The sequence below is a fragment of the Branchiostoma floridae genome, chromosome 5, assembly GCF_000003815.2.
Source record: "Branchiostoma floridae strain S238N-H82 chromosome 5, Bfl_VNyyK, whole genome shotgun sequence".
In the NCBI taxonomy this organism is placed as follows: domain Eukaryota; kingdom Metazoa; phylum Chordata; class Leptocardii; order Amphioxiformes; family Branchiostomatidae; genus Branchiostoma; species Branchiostoma floridae.
The window spans coordinates 1706743-1718511 of NC_049983.1; the positions used below are offsets into that span (position 1 = coordinate 1706743).

The 11769-nt window shown below is 38.9% G+C and overlaps 1 protein-coding gene across 1 annotated transcript in view; it reads left to right on the top strand.

The window, feature by feature from the left end:
- Positions 1 to 2872: 2872 nt before the first annotated feature.
- Positions 2873 to 11769, top strand: part of LOC118415478 (alpha-aminoadipic semialdehyde synthase, mitochondrial-like) — a 10632-nt gene continuing 1735 nt past the window's right edge. Inside the window, exons 1-10 of the mRNA XM_035820133.1 lie at positions 2873 to 2990; positions 3495 to 3641; positions 4615 to 4693; positions 4887 to 5014; positions 5616 to 5902; positions 7239 to 7307; positions 8864 to 8896; positions 10162 to 10273; positions 11210 to 11286; positions 11552 to 11565. Coding sequence (XP_035676026.1) covers positions 2925 to 2990; positions 3495 to 3641; positions 4615 to 4693; positions 4887 to 5014; positions 5616 to 5902; positions 7239 to 7307; positions 8864 to 8896; positions 10162 to 10273; positions 11210 to 11286; positions 11552 to 11565 — 1012 coding nt within the window. The 5' untranslated portion in view covers positions 2873 to 2924. The remainder of the gene's footprint in view (positions 2991 to 3494; positions 3642 to 4614; positions 4694 to 4886; positions 5015 to 5615; positions 5903 to 7238; positions 7308 to 8863; positions 8897 to 10161; positions 10274 to 11209; positions 11287 to 11551; positions 11566 to 11769) is intronic.

Below are 11769 nucleotides of genomic sequence, written 5' to 3' on the forward strand. Positions count from 1 at the left end.
CTGCGGACTCGCTTTTAGAGGGTCAAGATTTCAAAATTTCCCCGGACCTACCTTGCGATGCTTCGTGCCTTTGGCGCCAGACACGGGGACGTCGTAGTCTCAAAAACTTGAAACCCTCGTGCTTTTCTAATAGAAATGTAATTGAACCAGCAAATTTGCCCATCAAAATGTAATGCAGGAAATTGTGGCAAAAAAGCGTGGCATTTTCTAAAGATCTCCTGCAAGTCTGCATTCTCACGCCTGCCGGTACCTAAAGAGAGGTGGACGGTCGACTCCGTGCCTCGGAAAAATCAGCATCTCTCGTCGGCGCCCCCCTCCCCACTACAGTTTTGGTTAGTCGAATTGTGCTGTCGTTTTTGTCATTTTCGGCCCGATTTACTGTCAGTTGAAGCTTAGTTATTACCACCACAGAACCAAGAAAAAGTCAAAAATATATGTAAATTGAAAATAGTTTCCGTCAAGCCGCTCAGACCCCAAAGCAATGCGTAGAATAAGGGAGCGGGGCGCGTGCCGCTTCGGGGCGCAAATCTACTAGAAATCCAGGTACATGCTTTTCAGGTTTTGTTTGGATATCAAAACAATGAAATAATTTTAGTCCATAAAAAAAAGTATCAAGCAAATATTTATGCCTCTATGAAGCAGATATGTATCCCTCTATTAAGCAGATAATTTGAGCCATTCAGTTTCCCTTTTTACTAGGGGGTGAGAGATCGCTTCGCGATGAAAATCATGAAAAAGTATGACGCAAAGCACATTTCCAAATGGGAGCGAAGTGATTTATTGGCGTCTTGAATATTTTTTCAAAGTTGAAAGGAGGGGGAGGGCCTAGCAAAAAAATTTTGACTTGGGGGGAGGGCCTAGCAAAAAAAATTTGACCTGAGGGGAGGGCCTAGGAAAAAAATTTTGACCCGACGCTCTGGCAACCGACCCTCCCCCCTCACTAGATGCCGTAGGGTCCCTAAGGTCAATGGAGATTGACCTCAAATTTAACGGGGTAAGTCCTTATAGTTATAGTTAATTCAGTGTTGGAAGTAAAGTGTTAGCAATGTTTTCTACATAGGATATGATTGTGTAGCCTTCGCTTTCACACTGGGTGCATCATACAAAATGTAAAAGTTTGACCAAGAAGACACAAAACACAAAGCACACAAAGTGGAAAAAGATTTGTTTCTTTTCAGTCTATACAATTTGTTGAGTGATATGTTAAATTTTAGATGGCAGAGAGAGAGCGGGGAGAGCACCGTCCCAGTGGAAAGGGGTATTAGGCCATGTTAATATGGATGACATCCTCTGGAAATCTCAAAAAAGATACAATCCGATGAAAAAAAGGAAAAGTCTTGAAAAGAAAAAGTTGCGTTCATTATGATGAAATGAAGTGGTCAGGAAGGTTAAATGAATAACTGAACACACAAAAAATCGTATACTGAAAAATAAGTTCATTTTTGTTCTTTTACATTCTTTCTTTCTTCATGTTCTTTCAAAAATTGTTGCAAACATAAAAATACATGTAATCAAATCAACATGGCCTAATAGTAATACAAAGTGTCAATTTCAATAAAGCAGCATCATGGAACTTGTGATACAATTTGACATTGTATCGGTAATCTGTGTTATGTACTACAGTGGATTCCAATTATTTGTATTATGCCTTTTTGGATAATTCGAGTAATTGTATAGAATTACGAAATCCCAAACCATTTGCCATTCATTCTATTGTTTAAGACATCGCAGAATTGGATAACCCCCCATCTCAAACTTCGGGTTTTGGGATAGAATTGCGCAAGCTTTACATCAAATAATGAAAAAAAATGGGGAAAAATACGCCTAACACTTACAAATTGAGGCAAAAAATAACCAACAACTGTGTGTATGAAGGCATAAAACCAAGAATAGAGCCACAAGGAAGGAAGATTTAATCCAAAAGCTCGCCGATAGCGTTGCGTTGTGACCCGGGCCCGCGAACATTTGTTTGGGCGCCATGTTGTTGTCGCAAGGCATGATGGGCAACAGGGGCGTCAGAGACGGCATTTACGATTTTTGAGCTCCTACATTTTGTATTTCCCTTCAGGCACCGTCTTAACTTGGTGTACTCAACAAAAATGTGTTTTTACTTATCTAGTGCCAAATTATTGAGCTCATTTCGGCTACAATGTGTAGATTTGACTCAATTTTTTTCAGCCCCAAAGACAGAGCTGAATTTGAACCATTCAGTGTAATTTATGGACACAAGTTGTAGACAACAAGGTGAAGAGTTTATCTCTCCAATACCGTTGTTTTAACTCAAAATTATAACATCATTTTCTCCGGCATACAAGCGGAGTCATGTTCGTCTTTGTTTTGGTTTAGTTTTGCCACCAAGGCCAACGCACGGCTGTGCGAGTCAAGCTTATTTTTTCTACATGTGTATTTAGCCACTGATTTGAACTCTTTATTAGATCAAGCATCTCACAGAAATCGTATAGTAACGGAACATATGATTATGTGAAAGTTGTAACTGCAATCTTCTGGCAACCTATATGGGTGTCTGTGTGTTACGTGTGCGTATTGGTTTTCAAAACTACACCCCCTCCCCAACCAACGCTGCTAAAGCTGGTCACATCGGCAACTTCGGACTGTAGAATAGGCCGGATAATTGGATAAAATGCCCTGCCAAATAGGTAATACAATTCCACTGTAGTACAATGTGGTAATAACATTGATACTAAAATTTTTAATATTATGACTCAAAAGTGTTTTCTATTTGTTACATCTCATTACATGCATTACATTTTGCAATGGAGTTTTTGAAACTTTCCAACTATATTTATACACAAATCTTTATCGACACGACAAAAGCACAGCGGCTTTCGTAAAATTTTATAGACTAAGTACACACATCCTTCATACTGACAGCATGTTTTTGTTGCTGTTTATTTCTCCCAGGAATGATCAACATCCTCCATGGTATGGGGCTCCGCTTTCTGGCTCTCGGACATCACACTCCCTTTATGGTAGGCTTCATCCCCTTATAGATATTAATATATGACACCCTTTCAGTCCCTAAAAACTAAAAAAAAACACCTCAAATGCCCTAAACTAAAATCTCATGTACAATCTTTATTGAAAAAAAATTACTACTAACTGTAACAACTCATCTTAGATCTATTCATTGCTGCTGGTTCTAAAGGTCTAGTCTAAGACATTCTTGAATGCATTTAGTACCATTTTGTACATACCTGGTAGTAAGAGATACATTTCCTTGAATGTTATGTGGATTATAATAGAAAATCAGGCTTCTTTTAAAGTGTGTAGCTTTTGGTATTTGCCATAATGATTTGGAAGCATTTGGAAGGCTGTCCTCAAAGTGTTTGCCAAATTGGCAATTTTTACCCAAATGCTCTAATTCCTGGATTTTTTCTCTGAGTCTTTAAAGTTGTTTCTGTAAGTGTTAATGTTCTTTACAGTACTGTAGCGCAGTTGTTGAATCTGTTTATTTTTTACACTGTCGTACCCAGCATGTAGCGCAGAGTCACAACTACCGTAACAGCGAGATGGCGCGCCAGGCTGTCCGAGACTGTGGGTACGAGATCGCTCTCGGCCTGATGCCGCAGTCCATTGGCCCGCTGACGTTCGTCTTCACGGGGTCCGGAAATGTGTCGCAGGTGAGGGTATGAATGTACTGTAAAAATTGGCGATATATATCGATAGGGGGATGGCATTTTCTATGCAGAGACCTCCAATGGCACCAGTAAACTGCCTTTTGTCTGTACTCTGCTATCTCAACCGTCACCATCAGTTCCTGTGGGCGTCGCTACAAAGCAGTTGTCAGCCAATCAGAGAATAGGCCTTTCAGTTTTCACATCTATAAGCTCATTAATATTTATAAGTAGGGCGGTCAGAAACTGATGGTGACGGTTGAGATAGCAGAGTACAGACAACACTGAGGCAGCTTGCTGGCACCGTTGGATGTATCTCCGTTGGAGAATGAGGGAAGTAGGAGGTTTGCTAGACGAGTCAAGTACCAACATTGTATGAAACAATGTGTAAGAACGTATTTTCTGCGTGAGCATGCTCAGAGAAGCAAACTATCCTTGAGACGAGTGATTTGTTGTATTGAAGGCCAAACTCCAAACCATTCCAAAGTTGCTTTCGTGACATGTATATGTAAATCCCCTCTCGCCAATGTAAAGGTAAGTTACGCCCTAACTGTGCTATTAAATCAGGTACAATTTAAAGATCCCTATGTTATATAACATATCATTGTTGCAACATTTTGCCTCCTATTCCTAAAGTAAAAAATTTAAATCTTGCAGCTTGTTTATACTGGTATCTGTTAAAGCATAGAAACCCTTATTGTGGTGCACGCACTCAGCTTATTTTTTTAAATCTTGGATCTTGAACAAACCCTCCAGTAACAAAGTAACAAGTCTAAGTTAATTTTGTTCAACGTTTTGTTTCATTTCTAACGTGGCAACCTACTTTTTTTTTTTACCTACATTTAACTTTTTAAATTACACTACTTCAGCCTAGCCTGTTTTTCAAGAGTTCAAAGGGTACCAACTTGAAGTTAATTATGGTAGATACTACATGCCATGGAGAACTTACTTGAATGAGAACCATGCTGTCTTGTTTCAGGGCGCACAAGAAATCTTCAACGAACTTCCCCACGAGTATGTCCATCCCAAGGACCTCAAGGAGGTTTGTGAAACAGGAGGTAAGATATATTTTCCATCTGAAAGGAAAATATGATGGGTGACCAATGAATTTCCTCAATTTCTGGCACATACCGCATTGAAATTATGTGTTTTTCGGGTGAGATTTTGACAAGATTGGGCTGGTACATGTAGTGCTACATACATCATGCTGTATTCTATATATATTTGATCAGATCTTTGTTGTGATTGCAGATACCAGTCGATGCTATGCTACCGTTCTGAGCCGAAAGCACCACCTGAAGAACAAAGACACAGGCGTATTCTCTGCCGAGGAGTATGAGTCACACCCTGAGAGATATATCTCAACATTTGCACAGGAGGTACATTGTGCATACTTTCAGTGGTACCTGGGTACCATTAGGAAAGTAGTTCGCTCCGGCTTTCATTGTATACTATATAACTGTTGCTTCTAGCTCTGACATTCATTACACATTGTATATATCGCTTCTCTGCTGTTCCGTCTGGGATCCCAGACCACGTTAACATCACAAATCGTCCAAATTTTGGATGCCGGTACTGATTGGTCCCTACACATGAGTGCGTATATCTTCTCCCAGTCAGAAACATACAAAATTTTTCGCGCCAGTGGTGAAGACTTTAATTGAGTCAGTATGAGAAGCAAGGCCAGACTTTAAAGTTGGTCTAGGTTACCCCATGTAGATGTAGTGTATTTTTTTAAGGATTAGAACCTAGGACTTTTGGGTTTTGAGCCAAACACCCTTGCGCTACACAACCACACATTGTCAAGTGCATTTGATTACTAAGCTAAAGGGTTACTCAAGCAACAAGATGTGAGTTTTGAAGTTGCTTGCCATATACTTCATGTTTTACCTTTACCAACGAACCCAAAATGTGCATGAACATGTATCCAGAAATAAAGCTACATGTATGTATGTTTATTATGAGTATCTGTCCCTACAGTACGCTCCCTATGTATCCTGTCTCGTGAATGGAATCTACTGGCCTCCCAACGCACCGCGCCTGCTGACCTTCTCCGACCTTCAGAACCTCCTGAGTCCCGACATGGCGCCCAAACACGTTCCCGAGGGACCGGGCATGCCCAGACTGCCTCACCGTCTGGTTGCGGTGTGCGACATCTCGGCAGACCCTGGCGGTTCGCTGGAGTTTATGACGGAGTGCACCAGTATCGATGTTCCCTTCATTCTGTACGACGCTGAACATCACGTTCTCAGACCGCGCACATCAAGGTACATGTAATATGCAATACTCACTCAAAAGTTGTTGATAGAACAGGGCTTGAAGTACTTTATTCTGCATTACCTGCACTGGTGGAATATTATGGGTTACTCTAATTGTTCTGTTGTGTTGATCCAGAATGTATTATATTTGGAATTTCAATCTGAGATTTTATGCTCTACTTCAATCAGGTCCGGTACAGTAGTTTGTTTTTTCTCTGCACAAACTAAATGACATGATTGTACGTACATTTGTGAAAACCCAATGTGTACTTTTTCTATGACTGTCACACATGACCTTCATCTTGTGATATGTAGTAAGGCCCACTTAGGCCACACCAATTTAATTTCCTGGTTCACGGATTCGCTCGCTCCTATTTTTTGGAAAAAAAAAAATTACCACTCAGCAAATTTTCACCATTAATGAAACCATTCACCAACTTTCTGGTGTAGCAAATTGGCCTTTATATTATAAGCTCCTTAAAATGTGGGTATTATCATTCCAGTTATATTTTTCATTCAAGAAGAATGGGACAAACATAAAAACTGACACTACTGTAATTTTCAACGAACAGGTGCTGTTACTGTACAGTTATTAGAGTTTTTGTACTTTTTTCAAGCTGAAAACTTTTTATTCCTTATGTTTTGGATTAGCCCTTACCTTTACCCCAACCATTTTACAATTTTTACTTTTATTTTGCCCTCTCGCTCCATATTTTTTATGAAAAAATCCGTGAACCAAGAAATTAAATTGGTGTGGCCTAATATATCATTGTATTTAAGATGATAATATAAATCCAGTCCTGTTTTTCAGTCAGCATCAGTTGTACATGTATGCCCTCCTTTCCTGTCTGTTTGCTTTTATCCATAATGGTTGATTCTTTTGTTCAGTCAATTTAAAAGCTATTCCCCTTCCTAGCAGCTTAATCTTTTAAAACAATTTTATTTATTATGAGATATATAAATAAAATTGAATTATGTTTAATTTTTCAACTTTATGAAGCGCAAAAATCTGAATAATACATGATAGATACAACCAATGACATATAAATCAATCTAATAGATGATTTTTTCATCGTTAATCTTCTTCAAATTGACTTAAAAATGATTTAATTTGAATCAGATTTCAAATATGAATAAAATGCTTCCTTTTCTAATGTTCTGCCTAGAAATTGAGTCATATTTCTAGATGAGGCTCAGAACTTACTGATCACTCTTCATCCACTTCATCAATTGCAAACTTTTTCCCCTGCATTTTCTGTAAGCATTTTTTCTTCTTTTCTTTTTGCTGTCTTATACATTATAATGAAGGCATAAGGTCTAACTGTTTTGTGTGCTCTTCCCGTAGTCTGATCACCCCCTACGGTAGCTCGGTCACACTGGCTGACCAGGACTCCAGCGAGTACCTAAGCCGCAGGCAAGCACCGTTCATACATGTGGCTTTATCGCCTTTCTTTGCTGTGCTGTGTGACACCCTTCAATTTAATACATTTTTGCTTTCTACAGCGCCTGTATAAAGAAATCAATTTGAAAGTGATCTTGAAAGTGCATATTGGAGCTTTTGTTTGCACAACCAGTATTGTTTCTTATTTGCTTATCCTTTTTATAGCCTCTGACAGAAGTGCTACTTCTTGCCACTATATATGTTACAGTTTAAAATGTACTAGCTGATGTACAAATGTATAGGTGGCGCTTTTGTTGTCATAACACATTCCAAAAATGTGATCAGGTTACAGACATAATTGGTTGTGAAAAAAAACTCAATACCCTCTGTTCTACCAAGGTGGTGAATTTTTTTTCTGACGATCTCGAACTAGGTAACTAGTTAAGGTAACTGAAAAGTTCCTCCAAATCAGTTGAATCATATTACATGTACACTGGCTGTCACAAAGAAGACAGTTGCTGTGTACAATATTTACATCTTCATTGTACTAGGTAAATTCCCCTAGCTCTTTTGGACAGTCAAGTATAATGAGCATTGGAACATAGCTTAAAGTTTCTTTAGTTTGTAAGGACTGCAACCCTTTCCAGTCATGTGCATGTAGGTTGAGTGACAATGTCAGGATCCAAACTTTCACTTCATTTCATTTTCTTACAATTTCATTATCCTTTTAATAACAATCATGCTCATCTAATTGCTGGCTATCCCTTAACAGCTTGGTGGTTCTTGTAAGAAGAAACTGTTCTAATAGAAAATTGTATCACATACTAAATATTGATTAACAATACTAAAATTAGTTTTGGGAGGTGAGGCAAATTGAATAATGGTCCTGAATAAGTCTCATGTTTATTATAATAATGAGATTACCCTTTCTTTCTTCAATGAAATGACTTCATAACTTCAAGGAAATTGGAGCTATTGAATACTTCATTTTGAGACAGATACTGCCTTTTTTCACAATGTGTGTACTATTAAGAATTATAGAAAAAATGTAGTTATGAATAATATCATAATGATTGTGTTTGACATTATCTATTTTCACAGAAATGGGAGCTAATATTAATACTCTTTATTTTTCAGATTTCTTTTTTTCTCTACAGTAGGACTTGTATTTTACTATTATTAAATATTATGCAAATTGTCTTAAATTATACCCAGTACATGGACTGGTGCAGGTTAGGTGCAGGTGGACACCTGAAATACCTGCACAGCTGCAATTGTACCTGCACTAGCCTGCATAGGCAGGTGGTATTTGAAGCCAGGGGCCATTGTAACAAACAGTTCTTGGTCTGGCAATAATCTGTCCATGAAAGACCACATGGCACATGCATTTATATAGAATGCATAAATTAGGAAGTTCCCCATTCTTCTGACTTTAGATGTTGGCTATCAACTTCTAGGAGCCTGACCAGTGAACCTAGTCAGACTAGTTCAGGTCTTTTTTAACTTAGTTTTAACGTTGTTTTTTTTCTTTTTTGATGATAATACAGTGACAATAATAACGAATAATGTGTATTTCTGCCCTGACGAAGGTTAAAAACTAACAGAGGAGGTCCGCCAACCTGGTAGGACCCACTCAACTTTTTTCTTATATCTGTCGTTGTGCATTCTGCCTGCCTGTGAGGAATGTTAGATTTTAGTGACATTTGGACCAGACCAATGTTATATCATTATTATGATAATGGTCATTGTCTATAGCATGTACAATGCATGGGAGGGGGGTTACTACATATGGAATTAGTTGACAGAGGTAATGCCAATGATGCCACACCAGATATCTTGTTTCTTGGATTTGTGTCGCTATTACGTCATCCAGACCTGTTTGTCTTTTGTATAACATCAAGGAAATGCAGAATGCTAAGATTTAGGTACCAGCAGTTGAAGTTGTCTTGTCCATAGTATTAATTATGTCCGTGTATGAGGGATCTTGTTTTTTGCCTGTTTTGTGTCTTGTGTACTCAAGTAATTTGAATACAGTAGAGTGTCAGGAAGTGAAGGAGGAAAATGGTGTAACTGTAGACAGGCAGTATAGGTCAGATTATAATCCTAAGCAGTAAGACTGCTTCTCAAAAATAGTATAATTTTCAAACCATCATTTCTACAGTCACTGTGCTGGCTTTGTTGGCTTCATTCTAGTAAGTTTTTAGTTACAAGAAACTAATGTCTAAGATATGCTTCATTCATTTGCTAATCTTTGCATAATTGCAATATTAACCTTAACTTCCAATAAGGTACATGTATAGATAAACAAACCCTTAGATAAGTCCAGCTGTTTTATTTCCCAAAGTTACAATAATCATAACCATTTGTAACACATATAGTGGCTGAATGGTATGGATAAGATGTCATCAACTGTCACGATAGACATCTAATGACATTCAGACAAAAGATACAATAATATGTTATGATATCATCATATCAGAGGGAAGACACTTATTTTCCATACTGGTTTATACTAGCGGGTCCTGTATTGTCAAGTTCACGTACCGGTTGGTTTCGAGTTTCAATCAATTCATGTTGTTGCTGTTTATGTCCTTCCTTGTTCAATGTCTATCTGTTTGCTATAGATACAGTCTCTATTAGAAGTTCAATCTATGATTGTTCCGAGTCACTTGGCTTGGAGCAATGGGTGGTGGTAGCCAGTCCCTATATCATAAAACTCAGAGGCACAGTTGCTCACGTTTTCATTTTTTAAGGAAGAACAATTTGTCAGTGACAGTGTCGCTATTGTCTGACCTGATCGTTGCCCATGTGTGAAACGTTTTTTGTCGTTGATATTTCAGTAGTCAATGTGAAATTCTTTGCATTTTAACTCCAACTCTTGTTGCAGTTTTGCTGGTGACGGAGTCTTGGTGTGTTCCATTGACAACTTCCCAGCTCAGCTCCCCCGAGAAGCCACCGACTACTTTGGGAACCTCCTTATTCCGTACGTCTGGCAGATGGTAAGGAACAACATGTCGTCAGTATTCAAATCCTTCCGTATGACCAGGAGAGCTACATTGTAGTTAAAGACTTCCCACACCAGATGGTGCATATAAACAAATTATATATAGAATACAACACTGTGTATTCCTTATCACCTGAGGTACCACAGCCTGACCATGGGTAAGGATCACCCAAAGGCAGTAGGGTGATCCGACCCGCGGGAGGGCTGGGACCAAGGTTGATGCGGAATACACCCTGTTGTATTTTATCCATTTCATAGTTTTCCCTACTGAGAAAACACATGTTTTGATGCGAAATGCGCCAGAAGTTTTGTTGCCCTCAAACAAGCATTGTTACAACAGCAACATCCGAATCAGGTATTGGAATTTTTTACCGTGCCGCACTCAGCGTGCACAGAGTATTTTCAAAATATTTGATGGAAGCCTGTGTGATAAAACTTCAAAGCCTGTGTGATACGGCTTTTTATCATCCGGTCTGGGAACACCTGTATCGAACGTTATCGCGGCCCAGGTACATGTATGAGATAAATAGGGCATGTCTTGGCATTTCTGTAGCCCTGTGCCTTACAGCTGTTGTGCAGTCACTTCAGGGGGGCCCAGTCCACTAGTAGTGGTGTGCATGTTTACCTACCGTGACTTGGCCGAGGATCAAACTCACGACCTACATGTACCATCTCCAAGACAATTTTACACTATCACGACGTGACAATTAGCCTATATGCCTGCATGAACTCAAAGCATGTTGCTGAGGAATAATAATTGCCACTACTATAAAATTACAGGTCAGTTTCTATAATACACATTGACATAACCATGTATAATATGCTAAATATTTTTGCCAAGGTGAGAAAAAAGTCAGAAACAAGTTGGGTGATTTAATTAATCTTTATATTACTTACTTCTGAATCATTGTTTGTGTGTCCCTTCCTCCAGCTGAAGTCCAGGGCTGATGTCCCATTTGAAGAACAAGAAGGGCTGTTCTCTCCCACAGTTAGTGGGGTAAGTCTGCAGTTTATAATGATTACTTTAATTTTGTTACATTTACAGCAATTACTACTCTAGTTCACCTCAAAGTTTCACTCCCTTTCAAGGCAACGTTCTTGAGTGTCATGTGAATGGGCTCTAAATGCAGACAGCCTCATAAGTTTTCGAAAGTCAAAAGGATACAAAAGGACATTTCTCCTGGTCTATTCTTGGAGTATGAAGCACACTGTTTGGCTGTATCCCTGCTTGTTGTTATTATTATTTGGTGGGCCAACTGCCCTGTCTTTGCAGCCAGGGGCTGAATTGTGAGGACCTTGCAATTGGTTGGGCTACATTGCAAGGGTCTGTAATGGTAGTCTGTATAACTTACTATAAGGTCCGCGTATATCGGGTTAACACAGTACTGCTGGGTTCTGGACAAAACATCTTCCAATTGCACCATCCAATGCTTATACTGTACATCTGATGTGCTTTAACTTGATACCAGTGTATCTCCAAGCTTGCAGCGA